The sequence below is a fragment of the Agelaius phoeniceus genome, chromosome 6, assembly GCF_051311805.1.
Source record: "Agelaius phoeniceus isolate bAgePho1 chromosome 6, bAgePho1.hap1, whole genome shotgun sequence".
In the NCBI taxonomy this organism is placed as follows: domain Eukaryota; kingdom Metazoa; phylum Chordata; class Aves; order Passeriformes; family Icteridae; genus Agelaius; species Agelaius phoeniceus.
In genome coordinates, this window is record NC_135270.1 from 10,227,030 (window position 1) to 10,249,234 (window position 22,205).

At 59.7% G+C, this 22,205-nt stretch overlaps 7 protein-coding genes across 12 annotated transcripts; 5 read left to right on the forward strand and 2 right to left on the reverse strand.

Moving 5' to 3' along the window:
- Positions 1-104: 104 nt before the first annotated feature.
- Positions 105-2,555, reverse strand: CYB561A3 (cytochrome b561 family member A3). Of its 2 annotated transcripts, none has more exons than XM_054634524.2 (6): positions 2,408-2,555; positions 1,369-1,574; positions 1,097-1,305; positions 869-1,023; positions 487-643; positions 105-374 (listed from the first exon to the last, which is right to left on the reverse strand). In XM_054634524.2, exons 1-6 carry the CDS (start codon positions 2,446-2,448, stop codon positions 351-353), a joined length of 792 nt encoding a protein of 263 aa, XP_054490499.1. In that variant the 5' UTR covers positions 2,449-2,555; the 3' UTR covers positions 105-350. The 2 variants fall into 2 exon arrangements, with proteins under 2 accessions (XP_054490499.1, XP_077035790.1); XM_077179675.1 differs by lacking the exon at positions 2,408-2,555 and adding an exon at positions 2,201-2,350.
- Positions 2,494-5,767, forward strand: TMEM138 (transmembrane protein 138). Of its 2 annotated transcripts, XM_077179678.1 has the most exons (6): positions 2,494-2,621; positions 3,407-3,628; positions 3,711-3,882; positions 4,644-4,719; positions 4,802-4,957; positions 5,666-5,767. In XM_077179678.1, exons 2-5 carry the CDS (start codon positions 3,501-3,503, stop codon positions 4,912-4,914), a joined length of 489 nt encoding a protein of 162 aa, XP_077035793.1. In that variant the 5' UTR covers positions 2,494-2,621; positions 3,407-3,500; the 3' UTR covers positions 4,915-4,957; positions 5,666-5,767. The 2 variants fall into 2 exon arrangements, with proteins under 2 accessions (XP_077035793.1, XP_054490501.1); XM_054634526.2 differs by lacking the exon at positions 5,666-5,767 and having other exon boundaries at positions 4,802-5,114.
- On the forward strand, positions 5,207-7,147 carry TMEM216 (transmembrane protein 216). Of its 2 annotated transcripts, none has more exons than XM_077179676.1 (5): positions 5,207-5,479; positions 5,666-5,767; positions 5,850-5,942; positions 6,153-6,399; positions 7,016-7,147. In XM_077179676.1, the coding sequence occupies exons 1-5, from the start codon at positions 5,467-5,469 to the stop codon at positions 7,098-7,100; spliced, it is 540 nt and encodes a 179-aa protein (XP_077035791.1). In that variant the 5' UTR covers positions 5,207-5,466; the 3' UTR covers positions 7,101-7,147. The 2 variants fall into 2 exon arrangements, with proteins under 2 accessions (XP_077035791.1, XP_054490503.1); XM_054634528.2 differs by lacking the exon at positions 7,016-7,147 and adding an exon at positions 6,445-6,843 and having other exon boundaries at positions 5,353-5,479; positions 6,153-6,354.
- CPSF7 (cleavage and polyadenylation specific factor 7) lies at positions 7,037-14,162 on the reverse strand. 2 transcript variants are annotated; one of them, XM_054634523.2, is made up of 9 exons: positions 14,029-14,162; positions 11,408-11,626; positions 10,862-10,965; positions 10,468-10,613; positions 8,832-9,237; positions 8,639-8,757; positions 8,400-8,565; positions 8,141-8,314; positions 7,037-8,008 (listed from the first exon to the last, which is right to left on the reverse strand). In XM_054634523.2, the coding sequence occupies exons 1-8, from the start codon at positions 14,080-14,082 to the stop codon at positions 8,146-8,148; spliced, it is 1,383 nt and encodes a 460-aa protein (XP_054490498.1). In that variant the 5' UTR covers positions 14,083-14,162; the 3' UTR covers positions 7,037-8,008; positions 8,141-8,145. The 2 variants fall into 2 exon arrangements, with proteins under 2 accessions (XP_054490498.1, XP_054490497.1); XM_054634522.2 differs by having other exon boundaries at positions 7,037-8,060; positions 14,029-14,143.
- Positions 14,163-14,778: 616 nt separating this feature from the next.
- On the forward strand, positions 14,779-16,776 carry SDHAF2 (succinate dehydrogenase complex assembly factor 2). The gene is made up of 4 exons (XM_054634478.2): positions 14,779-14,888; positions 15,375-15,583; positions 16,299-16,408; positions 16,489-16,776. The coding sequence occupies exons 1-4, from the start codon at positions 14,874-14,876 to the stop codon at positions 16,617-16,619; spliced, it is 465 nt and encodes a 154-aa protein (XP_054490453.2). The 5' UTR covers positions 14,779-14,873; the 3' UTR covers positions 16,620-16,776.
- A 148-nt stretch (positions 16,777-16,924) lies between these two features.
- LOC129121295 (uncharacterized) lies at positions 16,925-19,026 on the forward strand. 2 transcript variants are annotated; one of them, XM_054634476.2, is made up of 7 exons: positions 16,925-17,462; positions 17,533-17,744; positions 18,184-18,263; positions 18,340-18,390; positions 18,499-18,579; positions 18,653-18,725; positions 18,803-19,026. In XM_054634476.2, the coding sequence occupies exons 1-7, from the start codon at positions 17,176-17,178 to the stop codon at positions 18,931-18,933; spliced, it is 915 nt and encodes a 304-aa protein (XP_054490451.2). In that variant the 5' UTR covers positions 16,925-17,175; the 3' UTR covers positions 18,934-19,026. The 2 variants fall into 2 exon arrangements, with proteins under 2 accessions (XP_054490451.2, XP_054490450.2); XM_054634475.2 differs by having other exon boundaries at positions 18,499-18,725.
- Positions 19,027-19,495: 469 nt separating this feature from the next.
- On the forward strand, positions 19,496-21,957 carry LRRC10B (leucine rich repeat containing 10B). Its single transcript, XM_054634477.2, has one exon. The coding sequence runs from the start codon at positions 19,865-19,867 to the stop codon at positions 20,714-20,716; it is 852 nt and encodes a 283-aa protein (XP_054490452.2). The 5' UTR covers positions 19,496-19,864; the 3' UTR covers positions 20,717-21,957.
- The last annotated feature ends 248 nt before the right edge of the window (positions 21,958-22,205 follow it).

The window sequence follows — 22,205 nt, forward strand, 5'->3', positions numbered from 1 at the left end:
GAAGGGACAGCTTGGCTTGGCCAAAACCTACTCCCAAGCTCCCACCTCTCCCACCCCAGCTCCCAGGCCCTCCCTTGTCCCCAGGGATTTGAGTGCCAGAGCCCTGCAGAAGCCAATGTTTTATTCCACGTCCATGAGGTCCCTGAGTGGCTCCACCCTGAGCTGGATCCTCTGGAGTGGCAGTGATAAGGATGCTCCTCCTTGTCCCAGCGAGGCTCTGGCAGCTCCAGCTGCGGCGTTGAGGGATGGCACCGGCAAGCACTGGGGTTGGGCATGGCCTGGGATCCAGGCAGGAGCTGCCACATGGAGGCACAAGGATGCAGCTTGGCAGTGCTGGGAGATCCCCAGGATCAGCGCTCAGCAGAGAGCAGGGGCTGTGGGAGACAGGGATGAGCCAGGATCCCTCAATCCTTCCCCACCCTCAGGACTGTGCTGCAGGGCAGCTTCCCAGTTCAGCTTCCCAAACCCACTCAGCGCATCCTGTACCTGGCGGGAGTCCGGGGAGTCGGAATCCGGACGCTTCCAGCTGGGCCTGGCCAGGGCAGCCACCACCAGCACTCCAAAAATGAGGATGAGGAGCCCCAAGGTGTTGGCAAACACGGCCTCAGCCGGCAGGAGCTTGTACGCCATGGTCCCGTTCTTCCTGGAGTGGGGAAGAGAGGCTGGGAATGTTCTGGATATTCCCAAACTCCTCTCCCCAGACCTTGCAGGGAAGTGTGCGGAGAGCCACACACCTGAGGAAGTGCTCAGTTCCCTTTGCTCTGCGCCGATCCCTCCCAGAGCCAGCCCAAATCCACATCCTGAGCCCCCCCCCATTATCCCTGTGAGGGATCTTCCCAAGCCCACCCCACCCCTGCCCCTGACTCACAGGCTGAAGAAAAGCTTCTCGTTGATTCCTGACACGCAGGAAGCCACGGACAACATGAGGATGGTGGAGCCAAAGAAAACATGGATGGGCTTGTAGAGTGCCCGGAGCCAGGTGGGAGCCCAGGGAAGCAGGAACGCTCCAAAACCCGCTGCCCACTGTGGGAAGAGAACGTGAGGGTGGAAAACTCGGGATGTCAGAGGGTTTAGGGGATGCAGGAGGGATTCCCACCTGGCAGGAGAAGAGCAGGACAGTTCCCAGACCCATCCAGCTGTGCAGTGAGTACATGTTGGGCGTCCCTTGGGAATTATGGAAGCAGAACACAGCCGCCAGCCCCAGCACGGTCAGGACGAATGCTCCCAAAGCCAAGCTGCCATGCAGCACCTTCCAGGGAAGCTTGGGGCCGCTCCACGTGTGGGGAATGCGGTAAACCAGGGCGGCTGTGAGAAGGAAAACATGTCAGGAAGGAGCCATGGCGGGATCCCCGCGCTCCCTCTGCTCACCTGCGCCGTAGAGCACCACCAAGCCCGTCACCATCAGCACCGGGTGCCAGTTGAACGTCCGGGAGCTGCCGTCCAGGGAAAAGCCCCCGCGCCAGTGCTGGCACCAGGTGCCCACCATGGCCACGCAGAGCAATCCCAGCGCTCCCAGGAAGGCACAGAAGGGCAGGAAGGGAACGTCCAGCATAGCCGGGGAGCGGTGGTGGCACCTGTGGGTGAGCAAGGAGCCGGCTCAGTCTCCGGATGCGGTCCCAGGGAGGAGCCACGGAAAGGGGAACTGGGAACCCCAAAAGGGTGTGGGTGGGCCAGCTGTTTCCCAGCCTGGGGAAGGTGACAGGGATGGAGCTGCTTCCCAGCCACGGATGGTGGCCCAGCTGCTTCCCAGTCTGGGAATGGTGGCAGGGATGGATCCAGGATGGTGGCACCTGGGGATGATCAGGGTGCCTTTTGGGGCTTTCCGACGTTGCCAGGAGGAAATACAGAAAGGGGAACTGGGAACGCTGAGGGGGTGACCAGAGTCCAGCTGTGCCCTGGACTGGGAAGGAGGCCAGCGATGGAACAGGATGTGCAGAGCAGAATTCCTGGGAACAGCACCCCAGGGAATGGCAGCGAGGGGCTCTCGGTGTCAGCTGTCATGGTCCCCCTGGCAGGAACGCGACCGCTCTCATTTGCATGTGATTTGCATGTGCCCCCAGAAATGGGTATTTCTGTCCCCTCTGGGGACGGGGGATGTCCCGACACCCTCAAATCAGCTGCCTCACGGGACATAGCAACAGGAAAGGGGTGGAGACACGCGGCCCTATGGTTCCCCAAAATGTGGGACACAGAGACTCACGGATCTCCCAAGTCTGGGGTACTCGGTGCCATGGCTCCCCGGAATCTGGGAACACGTGGCTCCACAGCCCCCCCCCAAACCTGAGGCTCCCCTGGACCTGGAACAAAACGCCCAGCCCTGACACCACCCAAACCCCAGAGCACGGGCTCCCTCGGCCCCTCCCAACCCCGGAGCCGCCCACCGCCTCTCCCAATCCCGGGGCTGTACCTGGGCCCCACCGCCCCCTCCTCGTCACTGGGCGCCGCCATCTTGGCGAGCGCCGCTCTGCCTGCTCATCTCTATGGTTTTCCCGCGCACCCCAATGTGCTGCCACAGAGGGGAGCGGCGGCCAGAGCGGCCCCACGGGTCCTCCAGCCTCCACTTCCGCCTTCGCTTCCGGCTCTGGCGGCCGTTTCCATGGGGACCAAGATGGCGGCGGCGGGTGAGCGCCCGGGGCGGGGGTATGGCGGGGACCCAGCGGCACCCCCGGGACCGGGACCTCCGGCACCCAGCGGGGTTTGGGCGTATCGGGGGAGGCGGCCCCGGGAGCGGGAAGGGGGGCAGGGACGGAAGGAGAGGCGGGCGAGAGGGGGCCCGGGGGCTCCGCAGTGGTGGCTGTGGGAAGGGGCGGAGTGACGCGGGATCTGGAGGGGCAGAGAGTGATCTCTTCATCCCCATATCCAGCTCTTTACCTCCTCATGCCCATCAGTTTCTCGCTCCCATGACCAGCCTTTCTTCCCCCGCATTTCCAGCCACTTTCCGTCCTTGTCCGGCCCCTTTACCCCTGTCTGTCACCATGTCTGCCCCTCAGGGAATTCAGCCCCAAGCACAGCCCTTTTCCTGCCGGAACACGGGGGATCCCTGTCCCCTCCGGCCCTCTCCAGCCAGGATGATCCCTGAGGGGGCTATTCCCGTGGGATATGTGTCCCACGAGGGCTGTACCTGCTCCGGTGTCCCGTCTGTCTCTCCTGACTCCTCTCTCCCTGTGCCCAGAGTGGGACATGCCTAAACCTGCTCAGAACTGCCCATGGAGCTGGGAACAGCCAGGAATAACCTGCTTGGACACTGCTTCTTGGGACTGCACGTCTCACTCATCCCTGGATTTCCTCACATGGGGATTGGGGTGCATTTCAGGGGCAAGGAGGACACTGGAGGAGAGAGAGGACACAGCTCATTGGGTTTTCCTGGTTTCTGGGATCCATCCCAATTCCTGTGTTCCCCCTCCAGGTTTGGGATGTCGGGAGAGGCCCTGCTGAGCCCCCCCAGCGCCATGATCCGTTGGGAATGCTGGGGCTGAGGGCTCCAAGCCCCAGGAAGGAGGATGCTCCAGCCCAGCAACTACAGCCTGGTGCTGTTCCTGCAGTTCCTGCTGCTTTCCTACGACCTCTTTGTGAATTCTTTCTCGGAGCTGCTGCGCACAGCTCCGGCCGTGCAGCTCGTCCTCTTCATGTGAGTACAGGGAATGTGGGGAAAGTCCTGGAAGCAGATCCAGGAGACCCAGGACCCCACAATCCCTCTGTTCTCCCGGCAGCATCCAGGACATCGCCATCGTCTTCAACGTCATCATCGTCTTCCTCATGTTCTTCAACACCTATGTGTTCCAGGCGGGATTGGTCAACCTCCTGTTCCATAAATTCAAGGGAACCATCCTGCTCTCCGCAGCCTACCTGGCACTCAGCATCTCCTTCCACGTCTGGATTATGGTAGGATGGCATGGGCACAGCTGCTGGATTCTCCCAAAGGGTTTTTCCATGACCCCTAGCTTGCCACAGTCCTTTCTCATGGTCTTCCCCTGGAAGGTGTCCCATGGAAGATGTCCCATTCCATGACCCTGTGGTTGGCATCAGCCTGGAAGTGTTCTGCCCAATGCCAGCCTCATCCCAGCTCATTCCCTAAGGGCTGTGACCCATCAGAAAATCCTCTTTCCCCAGGGAAAGCCTGTGCTAGCAGCTCCTGTTTTTTCTGGGATTAATCCCTATACCTGGGGGCAGCCCCCTCCCTTCCCACAGCTCCAAGGGCTGTGCAGGCTCCTGGATCTGTCCTGGCAGCACCTTCCCCTTTTCTTTCCTGAATAAACTCCTTCCTAGCTCCTTCCCAATGGAGCAGTTCCCATCCCCTGGACACCTCCTGGAGTTCCCTCCATCCTGCTGCCCCGGAGCACAGGGAATGTTTGGGGGGTCAGGAGCCACAGCAGCTGCTCTGGTGCTGCCCACGCCGTCCAGGAAGGGGATTTGCAGGGATTTGCAGGGATCTGCAGTCTGAAGCCGGAATAGGTCCGGGCTCAATGCCTAAATCCCCTGAGCTGCTTAACCTTTGGGGTAGGGAGCTTCCCAAACTTCTCCAGGTGTAACTCCTGCCTTGATGTCCCTTAATCCTGCTCAGAACCTTTGGAATGGGGTGAGGGGTCTGGGAGGGCTCAACAAAACTGCTCCGGGGGTTACTCCCAGTTTTCCAACCCCCTCAGAACCTGCGCTGGCGTGACTCCAGCCGCTTCATCTGGACTGAAGGCCTTCAGACCCTGTTCGTTTTCCAGAGGCTGGGTAAGGACTCCAAGGATCAGGGTGGGATCCCACATCCTTTGGGGGTGCTGGGGGCCCTCTCTCATCCCGAAATTCCCTGCAGCGGCCGTGCTTTACTGCTACTTCTACAAGAGGACAGCTGTGCACCTGGGAGACCCCCTCTTCTACCAGGATTCACTCTGGCTCCGCAAGGAATTTGCCCACTTCCGTGGCTGATGGATCCCCTGGAGTCTCCTCGCACTCCACTGGCTCTGTCGGGGTCGGTTCTGGCTCATCCTTTCTCTGGGGTCCAGCCCTTGGGATTTTGGGAGTCAGCGGGAGGCTTGTGGGGCGTCCCTGCGTTTCAGGGCCACAGCCTTGGTTGGGACTGGAATATTTTTGGAAACTCTGAAGGAATAAATTGGATGTGTTTTCCAGAGGCTGCCGGGTGTTTGTGCCCACCCGGTGTGACTGCTGCACTCCTTACATTGTACCCCAGCTCGGCGCTGCGCCTGCAGCCGCCAAACGGGGACATTCCCGTGCTCCGGTGTGGGATTCCTGTCCCGATGGATACAGGGGGTGGGGTTAGGAGGGAGGGGGACTCGAACCCGCGCAGCAGCGCTCGGTCCTCCAACCATAGAGAGGTGCGGGTAGAGCGGCAGCGCGCGCTCCGCCAAACCACCGAGAGGGGCGTGCCATAGAGCGGCTCCGCCCTCACGCTCCGCGCCCTCGCCCTTGGCGCCCCCGTGCGGGCGAGCGCGGCGGCGGCGGTTCCCATGGAGATGGAAGATGGCGCCCAGGGGTAGGAGCAGGACCGGGGGGGGAAGCGGGGGATCCCGGAGGGTTACGGGGGGTACCGGGAGGAACCCGGGCTGGGAGCGGCGCTGGGAACGAGGCAGGGGGGCGGCCGAGGCGCTGCAGGGCTCCGGGGCCGCGCTGCCATGCCGGCCCCGTGCCCCCCCCTCATGGCCGCCCCGTGTCCCCTCAGACCGCCATCGCTCCTCGGCTCCGCTGCAGGTCCTGCTCTTCCTCAACGGCTGGTACTGCGCCACATATTTTCTCCTGGAAGCGTTCGTGTTCGTGTACAAAGGTGAGTCCTTCGCTCCAGAGCTCCTCTCGATCCCGCCGGGACGGGCGGGAATGTGGTGCTGAGGGCAGTGCTTTTCCTGCAGTGCTGCTCCTGCCCTATCCCGTCTCCAACTTGGTGTTGGACGTGGTGCTGCTCCTCCTCTACCTCGGCATTGAGGCCACACGCATCTTCTTCGGTGAGTGCCCCTGAATGCCAGAGGCTCCACACAGAGCGCAGAGTCCTGGGACACCCCCGAAGAACATCCCTGGATGTTCAGGTTGGACGGGGCAGGCAGCAACGTGGGCTAGAGGAGGGTGTCCCTGCCCACGGGAACGGGACATTTAATTTCCCCATCCCAAACCCTCCCATGATTTCCATGGTCTGATCCCAACTCTGTGTTCCACAGGCTCCAAGGGGAACCTGTGCCAGCGGAAGGTGCCGCTGTCCCTCAGCCTGGCACTTACAGTGCCGGCAGCTGTGCTGGCTGTGTACTACCTGCTGCTCCAGACATATTCCCTGCGCCTGGAAGCGTTCCTGAGCGCCATCCTGCTCCTCTTCTACGGCCTGGAGCTGCTCCTGGGCGTCCTGGCGCTCCTCTCCTTCTCCAGGTGCCGCATCCCAGGAACTGGGGGAGTCGGCGCGGGAGCTGCCAGGTTGGTTTGGCACCCACACATCCCTGTCTCTGTCCTTTTCCACAGCACGGATCCCTACTGAGGACACGGCCCAGGGACACAGGGGAGCACCACCCGTGCCAGCTCCATTTCCCAGCCCCGGGAAGGGGGAGGATCCCTCCTTTCCCACTGCCCATTTCACCTGGTGCCACCTGGACATATCCCTCCTACATTTGTCACTTCTACGTGGACACATCCCTCCCATTTTTCCTTCTTCCCACTTCACCAGGGACCTGCTGCCACATATTCATCCCTCCCTTTTCCCACTTCACTCACTGCCCCCTGGACATATCCCTCCCACCTTTCCCACTCTCCAATCCTCTTGGACTCCTCAGAGCTTGAGCCAGCTCAAGGTATGAAGAATCCTTTTTTTTTTCTACGACCTTCCACAATAATTCACTATTTTCCAATAAATATTTATTTTTACTTGGTGCCCAGGAATGTGGGTCCCCCTGGGAATGCTGAGGTGCTTCCAGCACCTCAGAGCCAGTTTGGGAAGCACAGGAACCCATTGGAGGAGGAAGAGGGTGAGGGACAATGGGTGCACAGACCTCTCCAAATCCCTCCCATTCCCTCATTATCCCAAATCCCGCCGTAGGAAGGCAACAGGAGCACTGTGTAAAAGACTGACAACGTCATCTGAGTTTATTACACAATTCCAACCTATCCAAAGACAAATCTAATCACTGCGAGCAGGAGGGGCGGCGCCTCGCCGGGGCTTCCAGGGATTTGCTCTGCAATTTGAGGGGAATCTTTTCCCCCTTCCACTATTTGGAAAGAAACTAAAAATCTGTGGCGGTAAGTAAAAAAAAAACCCGGAGCTCTCCTGCCGAGTGCTCCCACCTCGTGGGGCTTGGGAAAATCAGGGTGGTTTTTCCTGAATTTGGGTTATTTCAACTTAAAAAGACTTCCAGGGCCTGGGTTTTCCCAACTGAGTGTGATTCCAGCCTGGAAGTCACCCAGTGTGTCCCGGCTCATCCTGACCCTCCTGGGCTCTCCCTCCCTCTCCTTCTTGGGATTCTGAGGGGACACAAGGGGGTCACAGCCTGCCCTGCCTCTTCCGCTTCCTCTAAAACAAGGAAGGCTCTGCGGGAGAGGCCGGAGCTGCCGTTGGGGTGGGAATGCTGCTGTGGGGAATGTTGGGATAGAGAGGATGACCCCCAACCCAGCTCCAGCCCCTTTTTCCCAGCTCCTGGAGGGTGAAGGGGCAAAGGAGGAGCGTGGCACAGTGTCCCACCAGGGCGATGGGGACGCGAGTGTCCCCAGGCAATCCAGAGGATGGCACGTGGCTCCTGATCCCAGGATCGGGAGCTGTGCATCTCCAAGCCCCCAAGCTGCACAGGGAGGGCTCCGTCTCCTCCATTCCCCCCCGGACTGGGAAGGGCTCACAAACCTCCCTCCATGGAATAAAAGCACCATTTCTCTTTGGGTCCGAGTATCCACGGAGCGGAGCCGGATGGCCCCAGGAAGCAGCAGCAGTGGTGGGGGGGATTCCCAAGGCCACGAGGTGCGGGCGGGGATCCCGCCCGGAGGGGGCTGCGGTGGCGAGGAAGGGACCGGGATGGGGCGGAGCAGCCTCGGGCACGGCATCCTGGTCGAGGTGAGGAGATAGAGTCCATTAAAAACCACTTCCTGCCAAATTCCTGTCGGGAGAGAGGAGAGGAATGGTGGGAGCGCCCTTCCCTCATCCCTCATGCTTCCAGGGGATTCCCCAGCCTCCCACCTGTCTCAGTGGTGCCGGTCCCTGTCTCTGTCCCTGTCCCGATGCCGCTCGTGCTCCCGGCTCCGCTCCGGGAAATAATCCTCGTGCCGATCGTCGCTGTGGAGCAGATCCCGGTGCCGCCGGCTGCTCTCGCGGGACCGGCTGGGAGAGCGCTCCCGGGATCGGTGCCTTTTCCTTTGGGAGGAGACAAAACCCAAAGAGTGATTTTTTAGTCGCTCACCTGCAGGGAGGATCCCCTTCTCTGGATCCAGGGGAATACCTGGAGCTGCTGCTGGAGCTGCTGCTGTAGGATTTGGCCTCAATTCCATGCAGGCAATCCTTGAGGGAAGAGAGGAGGACGCGGCACCGCTCATCGCTGGCCACGCGCGACTGCTTGATGACAGCGATGGCTGTGAGCAGCGTCTCGATGGCGTTGCTGTAATCCCCTGAGGAGCGGAGCAGGGGGTCAGGAGCGGGAATCCATCCCGGGAAGGGGGACATGAGGGACACGGGAAGTACCTGCGCTGGCGCCGGACACCGCCTTGGAAATGGCGCTGCTGGAGATGGCGCGGTTGCGGTTCATGATCTCCTCAAACTCGCCTTCGCTCAAGGCCGGGATCGGCGGGCCCAGCTCCCGGCTGTCGGCAAAGTGGGAACGGGGGTTCAGCGGGATCCTCCCCGAGCATCCCAACCCCACTCCTGCCCAGCTCACCTGCTGTGGTTGTAGGGAGCCATGGCCTTGCCGTAGGTATCCGGAGGGGGTCCCAGGGCAGCGGTGGGCGGCGGGAAGAAGGCGGGATTGAGGTGCAGGGCAGGGGGCACAGCCCCCGGCGGGGGCACGGCCAGGGGCGGGGGCAGCCGGGGCGGCGGCGGCAGCAGGTGCTGGTAGGGAATTCCAGGAGGAGGCGGAGGGACTCCGAAAGCGGAGGAGAGGGGAGGCGGGGGGGGCATGGGAGGGGGGGGTAGCCCCATGAGGGGCAGCGCGGGGGGGCGGCTGAAGAAGGGCAGGACTGAGGGGGGCTTCTCCATGCGGGCGGGGGGCAGCGCATTCTCCGTCGGCGTCGCCCGGCCGTCCACCGCATCCACGGAATCCCGGGAGTGGGCCCGCGGCGGCACACCTGGAAGTGGCACGGGGGAAGAGCTGTGAGGTGCAGCTGGAGGGTGTTCTGGTCTCCGAGATCTCCTGCTCCTCCTCTTCCTCCCACCCCTGGAGGGCTGGAGGTGCCCAGAGAGAGATCCAGCCGGCCACACATAGCCTCCACTTCCATGTGTTTTTCCAAGATGGGCCCAGCTTTCCAGCAAGACCCCATACAGTGCCCTGGGGACAGGCAGGTCATAGGGACAGGAGCCAAAAGCCACAAGGAATGGTGAGAGATCCCCAAAGACATCCAAAGACCCGGAGAGCCTGAGATCCACACATGGATTTGGAGAGACCCAAGAGTGGAAGAACATGAGGGGAGAGAACTCAAGTGCTGACAGCAACGGAGCTGCTGCGCTGCTGCTAGAGGAAGGAAAACTCAGCATTCCGAGAGGGTCAAGGAGCCTTGCTCTATCCAAAGAGGCACTGAGGATGAGACAGAAGGGGTGTGACAGGAGCCACGGCTCCCAGCTGTGCCAAAAGGCTGCATGGGAGCTCCACTGTGCCCTGGGGGCAGCCGGAACTCTGCCCAGGGAACACTCCCTGCTCCACCAAAACTGCAGGGCAAGTTGGGACACAGCCTAAGCACCAAGCAGCCGATCCCCTCGAGCACCTGAGCCAAAGGAAGGGAGCGAAGCAACTCTGCTGGGAAGGGGGAGTTTTCCTTGCACAAAACATGCCAAGGGATCTACAACGACCAGAGCTGGCCAAGACCTCCTCGAACATGCTCCTGCCAGGACAATCCCTGCGGATCCCATCGCATCGCTGCGGAGTGAGGCCAGGACCACCTATTGCCATTGAGGGACGCCCACGGCCAGGCCCCAGCTGGAATATTCCTCCAGTGTTGGGCACCTTACCTCCGCAGGGATGGAAAAATTCTGGAGCAGATCCAGAGAGGAGCTACTAATAGATATGGAGGGTCTTAGCTATGCTGAGAGCCTGAAGAGCTTAAGCCCATTCAGTTTGGAGAGGAGGAGGAGGAGGCTACGAGGGATCTTTGCAGTGTGGGAGCACCTAAAAGGGGATCATAAAGACTCGGGTCAGGAGCTAATCCGGCTCAGGAATGGGAAAAACAACCCCCAGACGCTCCTGGCAAGGTTTCCCCCCATCCCGAGGGCTCGCTGGGCTGGACCTGGCAGCTGATCTGGGGGGATTTGGGATGTGTGTGAGATGGAACCCCCCGCCCGCCTCACACCGGCGCCGCACTCACGTTTGCGAGCCTGAGCCTCGAACTGCGACAGGTTCTGCCGGGTCGCCAGCCTCACCTCCACCTTGTCTCCATTCAGGATCTTTCCAGGAAGCAGCTCCAGGAGTTTATGGACTGAGTTCTCGGAGGCCACCACCACCTCCGCGTACCTGCGCGGGAGAGAGGGAGGTTGAGCCCTGAACCCGCGGCAGAGACCTCCCCCAGACCCTCCTCCTGATCCCATCCCACTGTTCCATGCCCCCTCCTCACTTTTCCATGCTCTTTGGGATGCTCCATGGATTCCCTACCCCAGGCAGGAAAAGCGCTGGCTTCTCCCTCACCCTCCACCAAACAATGCATGTGTGGCCATGAGGGCCTGGCTCCCATCATTCCCACCCAAAATTCCATTGGCTCTCACCCCTTGGATTGGCCATTGGCTCGGTTCTCCGCGAATTTCAGCTCCACCACGTCGTAGACTCCAATGGAGCGGATGGTCTGGATCAGCTGCTGGTCAGTCGTCCACTGAGGGCATAGGGAACAGGCTATGGCATCCATGTCTGTCCCCAGTGTCCCCTCACCCACCTGAGGAATGTCACCCCCAGACTTCCTTAGGGAACTTAAAATCATCCAGAACAAGCCTTGGGAATGGATAACAGCGACAAGTTCTCCTGACAAGACAGAGCTTCCCAAAACTGTTCCTGCATCCCTGAGCAGGATAAGGCAACTCAGGAGCAGCTCCCAAAGTCACAGCTTCCAGGGGACATCAACAGATACCCCAGCCCAGCAGCTCCTCAGGGATACAAATCCCTTTTCCCTGAGGATCACAAAGCCAAGCCCAACTCACAGTCCAGCTCAGGATTGAGGGGGAGCAGGCCCCTCAAAATCCCTGCCACTCCCCTAGAGAGCCCAGGAGCCCCTCAGAGGTTCCCCAGGAATCCTGAATTTCCCAGGAAGATGAGCTCACCCAGGAGAAGCTCCCGACGTAGACGGCGGCCCTCTTGTTCCGGAGGCCGCTGTAGGTGTACAGGATGGCCGGGGGTTTGCTGTTGGGCTTGGGAGATGGCTCCTGACGGATCTCCGGAGGCGCTTCCGAGCTGCTGGAACGCTTTTCCTGGGGCTGGGAGCTGGCTGCTAACACGTCGTCGTAGAGATCCATCTGGTCAGCATTACTGAACTCCGGGTCCTGCTGGGAAAACGTCATGAGATCCTGCCTTGGGAAGGGCTTGGGAAGCCTTCTTTGCTCTTTCCAAACCTGCTGTCCCGATTCCCAAGCAGAATTTCCAAGCCGAGTTCAAAGGTTTAAGGCCCAAATCACTTGGTTTGGGTCTATGCACAGTTGGGAATTACAGCCACCCCTTGCCTGGGCAATCCCAAAAAACAGGATGATGGTCTCTGATTTCATGGAGTAATGAAATGGTTGGGGTTGGAATAAGGACCTTAAGGATCATCCCATCCCACCCTCTGCCATGGGACACCTTCCACTATCCCAGGTTGCTCCAAGCCCTGTCCAACCTGGCCTGGAACACTTCCAGGGACGAAGCAGCCACAGTTTCCCTGGAAATCCATTCCAGGGCCTCACCATCCTCACAGGGAAGAAATTCTTCTCAATATCTCATCTAAACCCCCACTGAGCTCCAGCACATTCCAAGGACCAGCCTACTTGGATCCCACACAACAGGACAAGACCCTGTTGCTACCACCAGGAAGAAATTCCCAATTTGGAGGGCAAGAATTCAGTGGTGGAAACCATATGGTAGTCAAAACCAAATCCCAAACAGGGATGAGCCTGTCACTCCTTGGCAACACATGCATCCCAAAAATCTAACCTGGGAATTCCACACTGCCCTCAAACCATGCCAAGCACCCCAAACTTGCTCATTTTTGGGAAAAAAGCCCTTTTTAGGGTATGAGTTCCCACACATTAGATCTGTCCCTTTGGCAGAGGAAGCTCAGGAAGCTCCAGAGCTGGGAATTCCAGCGTGTCCTAGATCTGCCTCCCAATTCCCACTCTGTCCCAGGCTATATTTAATTTGGAATGTCCAGCAAGTGCTGTGTTAACTATGGATACCAGTTCCTCATTCAGATTGTGCCAAGTGTTTCATCCCACAAAATCACTCTATGAGGATCCGTCCCACAGGAGCTGGTGTGCCACAAAAACCAGAGGTTCTGCTCCCAAATTTTCAATTCCAGGCAGTCTGGACAATGTTTTCTGCTGGAGACAGTCTGAGGGTCAGGGCATTGCAAACATCCTCTTGGGAGCTGGACAGAGAAGGACACTCACACACAGCTTTCCAAGGATTGTGGAAACCCAGGAATCCAAAAATCCAACCATTTTCCCTCTCCCTGAACTTTTGCATCCAGCTCTTTCCCTGGAGCTGATAAAAGAATGATTTGAAAAGGGAGCTGTAGTTTTGTGTTCATTTCCCAAAAAAGCTCAAGTGTTTGGTTAATCCAACTCCCACGCTCCCACCTCCACCAGGAGCCTTTGGACACAGCCCAAGGCTGGAAGATTCCCGCCTGGAAGTTTCAGAAAGTCAAGACCAAAAATAGGAAGGAGGGGCTAGAGGAGGAATCCCTTGGAATCCCTGAGTTCTGCTACTTAGGGGATTCAGCTTGGGAGATTTTAGGGATTCTCCTACTCCCCATCCATGCACACTGAGTTGAGGTGCACAGGGATGAAGCTGGGCACTGTTAGAGGGAATCACCACGTGGGAATGTGGGATTTGGAATTACACTGGCATCCCTGGAGTGCCACAGGGACACCACAGCACCTCCCCACTGCTTTGATCCTGGCATGGATTAATTCAAGGTGCTCTCCTGCCACACATCCCAAAGGGAGGAACATGCCAGAGTCATTGGCCTGGATCATCATTCCAGCTTTGAGAATCCTCCATCCACTTGGTCCTCCCAGGAGATTCCATGGGATATTCTCACCCAGTAACCAGAATAAGCTTCTCTTGATCACTCCAGGAGTTCACAGGAATTCCTTTCTCCATGGTGATTCCTTCCTCCGGGTGCTTTGCTTCCAGTTTCCATGACTTTTCCTCTTGCCAACTTCTCTCCACAAGCTTTCTATGGCAGTTTCAAATTTTCCAACATCTGCCTTCGCACTTGCTTTCCCATATCCATGAACTCCCTAAAATCTGCTTCTCCAACACCCCCTTCCTTCATCATTTCCTCCTGTGAATCCCAGATATTCCTGGGATGGGACAAGCAGCACAGGAACAGCAAGCTCCTGCACAGATTCCCAGCCTGGGTGATCCCACGGATTTGGCTCCTGGTATCCCCTCACTGTGTAATTCCCTGGAAATGCCTCTTCCAGTTGGGATTTCTCATTCTTCCAACCAGGACACAGCTAAGCTCCTAAATCCCAAACATTCCGTGACCAGTCACGTGTCACAACCCACAGGGAAACCCTTTAATCACAGCTGGAGGTGGCAGCCACCAAGATTTGGGAACGATTGGAAATGATCCTTCCCTTTTCCCAGCCACACCAGTTGCATCTTCCACCGGGATGAGCTGCAGGACACTGGGATCTCTTCCCAAAAGAAAGGGGGGGATCTGCACCCCCATACCAGCCCTCACCTGGGTGAACTCCTCGTCGGCGTAGATGTCAATCAGATCCACTCCCTCGGACATATTTCCAGAGGCGGGAAGAGCGGGAGCCCGGGCTGGGACCGGGCGGAGCCAGGACACGGAAGGTGCTCTGGGAATGGGGGCAGGGGGTCACTGAGGCCCTGCGGACCCGCCGGGGGCGTCCCCCCAAATCCCTGTGTGCCCCAAATCCCATCTCCTCACCCCAGGCACTGTGTGCCCCTAAATCCCCTCTTCCCTCCAAATACCTGTGCCCCCCCCCCCCCCGCTAAATCCCTTCTACCCCCTAAATCCCCTCTGCCTCTCAAACCCCCTCGTCCCCCTAAATCCCCGTGTCCCCCCAAATCCCATGTTCCCCCTAAATCCCTGTGTCCCCCTGAATATCCTCTGCTCCCCAAATCCCTGTGCCCCCCCAAATCCCATTTCCCTCCAAATCCCGTGTCGCCCCAGATCCTTCTCTCCCTCCATATCCTGTCTCCCCCCCAAATCCCTATTTCCCCCCAAATTCCCTGTGCCCCCCACGATCCCCCACTGCCCCCCCCCTTTTCCGCGCCGCCCCGTCCCCGCCATATGCGGCCCTGCGGAGCGGCGGGGTCCGGGCTGGGGGGTTTGTGGGCAGGGGGAATGTGAGGAGAGGGGGCGGCGGGTCCCGATATGTCGCGATAGGTCGCGCCCCCCACCCCGGGGCCCCCCTCCCCCGATCCCAGCCCCGCGCGCGCCGCCCGCGCTCACCGCCAGCGCCGCCGCGCCCACTTCCGGGCGTGGCCACGCCCACTTCCGGCACGCCCCGCCCCATCGAGCCGGGAGGGGGCGTGACCAGAGCGGCGCCCGGCAAGATGGCGGCGGCCAGGGTGGGGGGGGGAAGGGGGGAAAACTGGGAGGGCAAAGGGAAGGAAAAGGGGGAAAAGGGGAGAGAGAGGAGGGAGAGCGGGAAAAACAGGGTAAAATGGGAGGAAAAGGGTTAAAAGGGGGTAAAAGGGGAAGGAGGGGGAAAAACATTGGGGAAAGGGGGGAAAAAACGGGGGAAAAGGGAGGGAAAGAGGGAAAAACGGGGAGAGAGGGGGAAGGAAAAGGAAGGGAAAGGGGTGAGTTTGGGGGAGAAGCAGGATGTGAGGAAAATTAGCATATTGAGGGGAAAAGAGGAGAAAAAAAGGAGAGTCTAAGCAGGGAAAAGGGGATTTTTGGGGTAACAGGGAGGTCTGGTGGATTGATGGGGTCTGGGCAGCGGGGTTTGAGGGAGGGTGGGATTGGGAATCGTGTCCAGTAGGATTTGGAGGGGCCCCTGTGTGCACGCACTCCCAGGCCTGATATCCCTGTGCTTTCCCTGTTCCCTCCAGCTCTGCTCCCTGCGCCGGCAGCTCCTGTGGCCGCTGATCCCACAGCGCGGCTACCGGGGGGATTCCCCCACGGATTCCGGGAAGGACGTGCTGGAGATCCCGCTGCCCCCCTGGCAGGAGCGTCCGGATGAGCCCCTGGACACCAAGAGAGCCCGGCTGCTGTACGAGAGCAGGAAAAGGGGAATGCTCGAAAACTGCATCCTGCTCAGGTGCGCTTGCCTCTGAGCATTCCAGGTCATTACCAGGGAAGAGTTCAATGAGGTAGTGGAAAAATCCTTGGGATAAGTTGCTCCAAGATCTTGCTGGTCCAGGATCCAATGATGGAGTAGAGCTGGGAGAGCTCAGTGAGCCAAAATCCTTTGGGAAGGATGTATGTAAATCCTGTGACATGTAAATGCAAGGCCAGTTGGGTTTTGGGATTGAAGGAGAGATTAGAGACATAGAATTGTGAAATTCTGAAATGGTTTGGTTGGGAAAGGACCTTAGGGAGACCTTTCACTATCCCAGGTTGCTCCAAGCCCTATCCAGCCTGGCTTGAACACATTCAGGCATGGGGCAGCCACAGCTTCCTGGGAAGTCCATAGAAGGGCCTCACCGCCCTCTCAGGAAAGAATCCCTTTCCAGTATCTCATGTGAATGAGCACATGGAATCCTGGAATGGTTTGGGATGGAAGGGTCTAAAGGGTCATCCAGTTTCACCCCCTGCCGTGGGTGGGGATGCCTTCCACCAGACCAGGCTGGGTAAGGGCATTCCAGGGATGGAGATACCACAGCTTCTCTGGGAATGCTGTACAGGTGTTTTCCCACCCACTGAGGTGAGGGAGGGCAGGCTGGGGGTCAGTGTTTTCCAGGATCACACTAAGCTGGTCCCTATATCCCAGCTCTTGCTTCATCTCCCACTCATCCCGATCCATCCCTCTCCAGCCTCTTTGCCAAGGAGAACCTGGCGCGCATGAGCGAGGAGCAGCTGAACCGCTACGACCGCCTCATCAACGAGCCCAGCAACGACTGGGACATTTATTACTGGGCCACTGGTACGTGCGGCCATGCCCTGGGACACTGGGGTGGCACCTGGGCACAGCACAGAGCTGACTTTTCCCTCTTTTCCCCTCAGAAGCGAAGCCCACGCCGGCGGAATTCGACACTGATGTGATGGCCATGCTGAGGGAATTTGCTAAAAACAGGAACAGGGAGCAGAGGCTCCGGCAGCCGGACCTGGAATATCTGTTTGAGCCACCACGCTGAGGGAAGGGACGCCTCTGTCCCCGTTCCCTGGACTAGCGCAGGGACGTGGGGCTCTGGACTGGCATTTCCACCTTCCCTATGGTTTTCCTCCTCTCCCAGCAGCCTTTGGACATTCATGGAATGCTGAATAAAGCCCTGACTACCGGCCTTGCCTGGATGCTCGCCTTGCCCCTCTCCTGCTTTGTGACATCGGGGTCGGGCCCTCAGTGACATTCCCACTCGATCTGGCACATGCCACCTCACTGATATTCCCAATTCCCACCTGCCCCTTTTCCCAGGACCCCCAGGAGGTGACCCCACCCCGGGGCGGGGGCTGTCGTGGAGCTGGAGCGGAACATTCCCCGTGGTGCCCTCCAGCGACAACCAGGGAGGTTGTCCGACCTCCCGCCCTCCGGTGAGGTCCCCGTTGTCGCGGTTACCAGGAGATAGAGTCGCGTTCCACGGGCACATTCCACAGCTTCCGGGAAGGCCCCGCACCTCCAGTGCAGCTCCAGCCATGGCGTAGGGCCGTGCCTCGGGCCATTCCCGGCGCCAGGGGCCCATTCCCAGAGCCAGGATGCCATCCCAGCCGCAGGACTCGCCCGCCGCGGGATTGGGGACGGGCTTCCCCATGGTGAGAGGCCCCCCCTCCGAGCTCACGGGCTTCTACGTCACCACCTACGAGGCGGCCTTTGGGAAGAGGCCCAGGGGGTCACCCCCAAAGGTGAAGGAGGGGCGCGTTTTGGGGATTGAGCCCCCCAGTGACAGGAGCATCCACCCCCTCCTCGGCGTCCACACCGGCTCGGGATACGTCGTCAACAACTACTCAGAGCTCAGATCCCTGATCTGCCCTCATGTGGAGCGGTAGGTCCCTGCTCCAGGAGTTTGGGGGGCACCTTTTGGGATCACTCCGTCACAGCCATTCCCACCACAGCCAGGACACCGACATTTCCACCACCGCTGAAGACTTCAAGGTCTTCGGGCGCCCGGAGTACCGAAGGATCTTGCCCGAGCATGTGGATGATCCGCAGTGTCAGTATCCCACTGGCTTCTCCTTTTCCAACCTCCGTTTCGGGGAGGTGAGAGCCCCAAATACATCTGGGGAATATGGCATCCAGAAGTACTGCGCCACTCCTGCCAAGCCAGGTATGATTTTGGGGTCTTGGGAATCCCAGGGAGAGCTCCAGCCTTAGTGGGAGGGTTTTGGGGTGTTGAGATCCCAGGGAAAGCTCTGTTCCCAGGAGATTCTGGGGTCTTGGTGATCCCAGGGAAAGCTCTGTCCTTAGGAGAATTTTAGGGTGGTAGGATTCCTAGGAAACCTCCAACCGCAGGAGGGTTTGAGGCCCTGGGGGTTCCAGGTCCAGCTCCAACATCAGGAAGGTTTTGGGATTATTGATGGTCCCAGAGCCACATCCAACTCTAGGGATTTTGGGATGTCAGTGTTCCTGGAGCCAGGTCAGACCTCAGGAGGTTTTGGGAGCGTTGGAGACCCCCTGTCCCTCTCAGACACAGTGGGACAGGTGTATCCAGGTAATGCCAGGCCTGGGGACACAGGGGACATTCCTGCTCCATCTCCTTCCCACAGATGTCCCACCGAGGGCGACGGAGCTGTCGGGCTGCACCGGGACCGCCCCGAGGAGTGACCTCACCGTGCCAGAGCAGCCTGTGAGCCCTGTCCCCACCGTGTCCCTTGTCCCCCCCACCCCTCAGCATCCCAGGGGACACTTTTCCTATCCCACAGCTTGATGTCGGTGATGGTCGGATGGATTCCTTTTCTGCCACATGCAGCACTGTAAGCAAAGGGACGGGGTGGCAAGGGGAGGGGACATCCTGTCCCAGTGCTCCCAGTGGGCTCTGAGCATGGGGATGGGCAGGATCTCATCCCTGTGTCCCCACACAGTACCAGCCTGCCATGGGCTACCCAGCCCCCTTCGCCCCCCCGGAGCTCCAGGTGGGACCCAAGGGAGTCACAGCCGTGAAGGTGGGTGCAGCCATGTCCCCTGTCCCATCCCTTTTCCCAAGGAACCACACTCCCAACTCACTGCATCCCTCAGAAGCCGCTGGGGTATGGCACTATCCAGAATCAGTACCTGATCAAGCATTCACAGATGGCCCCCATAGCACCAGGTGAGTTTGGAGGGAGGGGATCGCAGCCCCCAGGAGGAGTGGACACCCCCCTCACTAATCCCTCCTGGATTTTCCAGGCTGGTGGGCAGAGACTCCAATCACCTGGGCCCCGAGATCTGTGGAGGGCATCCAGATTCCAAGTCCCAGTGGCTTCAGCACCAACAACCGCCCCACCAACCTGTGGCGCATTGATGACCCCCTGACGTGACTCCCCGCCAAAAAGTGCTGCTGCATCCTGGGAATCCCACCCTCGGCCTTTCCCAAATCCCCCTAGGAGGAATAAAGACCCTGCGCAATGCCATTGGATTGCTCCCTCATTTTGGGGGTTTCCTGCATCCCAAAAAGCTGGCAAGAGGGGTTTGGGTGGTCGGGCGGTGTCACCTGGCCAGCTGCCGCTGGAGGGCTGTACAAGCCCGGCTTTCCAGCTTTCTGAGCCGCCTTTGGGATGACACAGCTGATTTGCGGCAGGAAAATGCGGGCAGGGCTGTGGTGGGAAGCAGGAGGATGAGGAGGAGGAAGGACCCTGCAGGGTGGGCAGCCATGGCAGGGCGGGGAGCACTTGGAGAGGCTTCATCCGTATCTTCCCTGGCCATGGGGAACAGGATCTGTGCCACAGGGAGTGGGTCCCGGCAGGGTCCCAGGGGATGTGAGGAATCACAAAGGGACTCCCCACCAGTTTAAGGACCCCTACCCCGTCAAGGCATCCACACACAACACAGGGAGCTCCTCCTGCCAGTTTAGGAATTCCCACCCAGCCCAGGGACCCCACACTCAGTTTAGGGCCTCACGCCGAATTCAGGGTGTGGACGCTGATGCCAGGCTGCTGGAAAAGGGGCTGGGACTGCTGGGGTGCGAGGGACTCCTGCCTGGTTTGGGGACAGAGCCGGGACAAGTAGGACGGGAATGGGGCCGTGGGAATGGCGGGGCGGGGCATGAATGGGGCTCGGTGGGCGTGGGAACGGCGGGGCGGGGCGTGAATGAAATTGGTAGGCGTGGCCTAAATGGGCGCGAACGGCGGGGCGGGGCCTCTTCCCGGTGGCGCGGACTCCCATTGGCCGCGGCGCGTTGCCATGGCCACGGCGTCGCCCTCCCCCCTCACTCCACCGCCCCGCCGGGTCCGGTGCAGGTCCCGGTGAGCGATGGGCAGCGGCGGCTCCTCGGGGCGCGGGGCTCGGCTGGCGGCCGCCGAGGGCCCCGACGGCGTCGAGCAGCGGCTGGAGGTGCGGGGCCGGCAGGTCCCGGCCGAGCTGTGGGCTCAGCAGGGGCTGCGGAAGCTCTACCTGAGCGACGCGGGGCTGCGGGAGGTCCCGGACGAGCTGGCGGAGCTGCAGCACCTACGGACCCTCGCCCTGGACGGCAACGAGCTGATGGAGGTGCCCGAGGCCGTGTGCGACCTGCCCCACCTGGCGCACCTGTACCTGGGCCGCAACGGGCTGCAGGGGCTGCCGCCCGCCTTCGCCCAGCTCCAGAGCCTGCGCTGCCTCTGGATCGAGGGGAACTTCTTGGCGCACTTCCCCCGCGCCCTCCTGCAGCTGCCGGAGCTGCGCAGCCTCCAGCTGGGGGACAACCGGCTGTGCCGGCTGCCCGCGGCGCTGCCCCGCATGGCCGGCCTGCGGGGGCTCTGGCTCTACGGGAACCGCTTCCAGGAGTTCCCGCCCGTGCTGCTGCGCATGGATCACATCCGCGTCCTCGACCTGGATCGCAACCGCATCGCCAGCTTCCCGGACCTCAGCGGCCTCGCCTCCCTGCGCCTCCTGTCCTACGACCACAATCCCGTCCGGCAGCCGCCCTGCGTCGGGGATGAAGTGCAGCTGGTGGGGGACGGGGCGCAGGAGTACATGGAAGAGCGGCAGGAACGGCTGCAGAGCCTGCAGCAACAGGAGGAGGAGGAGGAGGAGGGCACCGAGGCGGCCCCGGTACCCCAGGAGGATGGGCCTGAGGATGGGGAGGGGGAATTTGCGGCCCTGACGGGATCTCCTGAGGAAACGTGAGCCGCTGTCCCCCTGAAGGGGTGCAGAGCCTCCCCCTGCCTCCCAGGGAATTCTCATCTACGGCTGGGAAAGGAGGAAGTTCACAGCCTCCACAAAGAAAAACCTACAGTCTGGGACAGCAGCGTTGTGTCCTGGATTGGCAGGGCTCATGGATCCCAAAGGTTATCCCACCTGAGAGCATCCCACCTGCTCCAGGGTGCCTTGGATTGGGATACAGCCCTCTTCCCTGAGGGGTGATCCCACACTGCCACCCCATGAGAACGGGGACATTTCCACTCCTCCACCTCTGAAAATCCTTTGCTCCTGTTCCAATGGGCAGCATAGGAAAAAGCAATGCTGGTTGCATCCATTCTGTGAATCCCATCATCCTGGAGAGCTCTGAGGTTTGGGAACAAAGGCACAGACCCTGAGAACTCCATCCTGCTGCTGGAATTGGGCTGGGGGAGAGAATTTTCCACCAGGCTCCTCTTGACCGTCAGGTTTGGGAAGGAGCCGATGGAAATTCCTCCTGGGTCAAAGCACTGCCTGTCTCCAACCTGGACAGGGTTTTGCCTCTGTGGGAAGAGGAGGCTCATCCCTGGCACTGTCTGTCCCAAAACAGGCACCAGATCCAGGGTTGACACCTTATCCTTCCTCTTCCTCTATCCAAGTGCCTCTTGGACCAAATGCAGGCAATAAAAAGCACAAATCCAAGGAATTTGTTGTGAGAGAAAAGTGGTGGGGACCAGCCTCAGGGAAGGGTTTATTTGGGATCCCCTAAAACCAAGTGACTTATCCTGGTGTGCAACCACCAGCTCTTCTTTTGGACATCCAAGGAATCCTGATTCCCTCCATCCATCTCCGAGCTGAGCTGGTGTGGTGGAAAGCTTGGGGATCCGAGGTCTGCAGCTCGCTGGAGGTTTCAAACCACACATCCTCTTTTAATGGCCATGGATTTGGGGTTGGGGCTGGGAGGCAGCCAGAGCTCCTGCCACATCCGCTCCGGCACTGGCAGGGCGGATGCTGCCGGCTTTTCCCTCCACTTCCTATCCCGCAGCAGGAACCGCGGCTATTTTGGACACGTGGAACTTCCTCAGCTGTGGGATCTGCAGGAGCTGTCAGTGTCAGATCCTCCAGGGTAATTTCAGGGATTTGGGGCTTAGCAGGAGCTTTGAATGAGATTTTCTCAATAGGTACAGACAGTCAATCCCTTTTCCCACCCAGGTACCCATCACTGTAGGGCAGAACATCCCAGGATCCCACAACATCCCAGGAACACACTCCCAGAATTCTGGGTGTCTCCCAGCCCTTCATGCCATCGATCCAGGGTGATGCTGCTTTATCTGGGAAGACATTGCTGTTAATAACCTAGGAATTATCCATGATCCCGAGGGTGCTGACCCTGGCAGAGACCCTCAGCATTCCAAGCCCCTGCTGTAGGCAAGATCTGATGCCAGCAACTCCATGCAGATCCCTGCCAGCCCACCCATTCGGCAGGAATTGGGATGCA

Bases quoted from the DNA above. Each gene is read 5' to 3' on its own strand.
- CYB561A3 (XM_054634524.2), bottom strand. From the start codon at position 2,448: ATGGCGGCGCCCAGTGACGAGGAGGGGGCGGTGGGGCCCAG. The intron at 644-868 runs GTGAGTCAGGGG...TCCCCACTCCAG, and splicing joins GAGAAGCTTTTCTTCAGCCT to GAAGAACGGGACCATGGCGT. The intron at 375-486 runs GTACAGGATGCG...TGTCTCCCACAG, and splicing joins ACTCCCCGGACTCCCGCCAG to CCCCTGCTCTCTGCTGAGCG.
- TMEM138 (XM_077179678.1), top strand. From the start codon at position 3,501: ATGCTCCAGCCCAGCAACTACAGCCTGGTGCTGTTCCTGCAGTTCCTG. The intron at 3,629-3,710 runs GTGAGTACAGGG...TTCTCCCGGCAG, and splicing joins GTGCAGCTCGTCCTCTTCAT to CATCCAGGACATCGCCATCG. The intron at 3,883-4,643 runs GTAGGATGGCAT...CAACCCCCTCAG, and splicing joins CCTTCCACGTCTGGATTATG to AACCTGCGCTGGCGTGACTC.
- TMEM216 (XM_077179676.1), top strand. The intron at 5,768-5,849 runs GTGAGTCCTTCG...CTTTTCCTGCAG, and splicing joins GTTCGTGTTCGTGTACAAAG to TGCTGCTCCTGCCCTATCCC. The intron at 5,943-6,152 runs GTGAGTGCCCCT...TGTGTTCCACAG, and splicing joins GGCCACACGCATCTTCTTCG to GCTCCAAGGGGAACCTGTGC.
- CPSF7 (XM_054634523.2), bottom strand. From the start codon at position 14,082: ATGTCCGAGGGAGTGGATCTGATTGACATCTACGCCGACGAGGAGTTC. The intron at 10,614-10,861 runs GTGAGAGCCAAT...TCTCCCGCGCAG, and splicing joins GCCAATGGCCAATCCAAGGG to GTACGCGGAGGTGGTGGTGG. The intron at 8,758-8,831 runs GTGAGCTGGGCA...CTTTGCCGACAG, and splicing joins GCTCCCTACAACCACAGCAG to CCGGGAGCTGGGCCCGCCGA.
- SDHAF2 (XM_054634478.2), top strand. The intron at 15,584-16,298 runs GTGCGCTTGCCT...ATCCCTCTCCAG, and splicing joins GAAAACTGCATCCTGCTCAG to CCTCTTTGCCAAGGAGAACC. The intron at 16,409-16,488 runs GTACGTGCGGCC...TTTTCCCCTCAG, and splicing joins CATTTATTACTGGGCCACTG to AAGCGAAGCCCACGCCGGCG.
- LOC129121295 (XM_054634475.2), top strand. From the start codon at position 17,176: ATGCCATCCCAGCCGCAGGACTCGCCCGCCGCGGGATTGGGGACGGGC. The intron at 17,745-18,183 runs GTATGATTTTGG...TCCTTCCCACAG, and splicing joins CGCCACTCCTGCCAAGCCAG to ATGTCCCACCGAGGGCGACG. The intron at 18,391-18,498 runs GTAAGCAAAGGG...GTCCCCACACAG, and splicing joins TTTCTGCCACATGCAGCACT to TACCAGCCTGCCATGGGCTA.
- LRRC10B (XM_054634477.2), top strand. From the start codon at position 19,865: ATGGGCAGCGGCGGCTCCTCGGGGCGCGGGGCTCGGCTGGCGGCCGCC.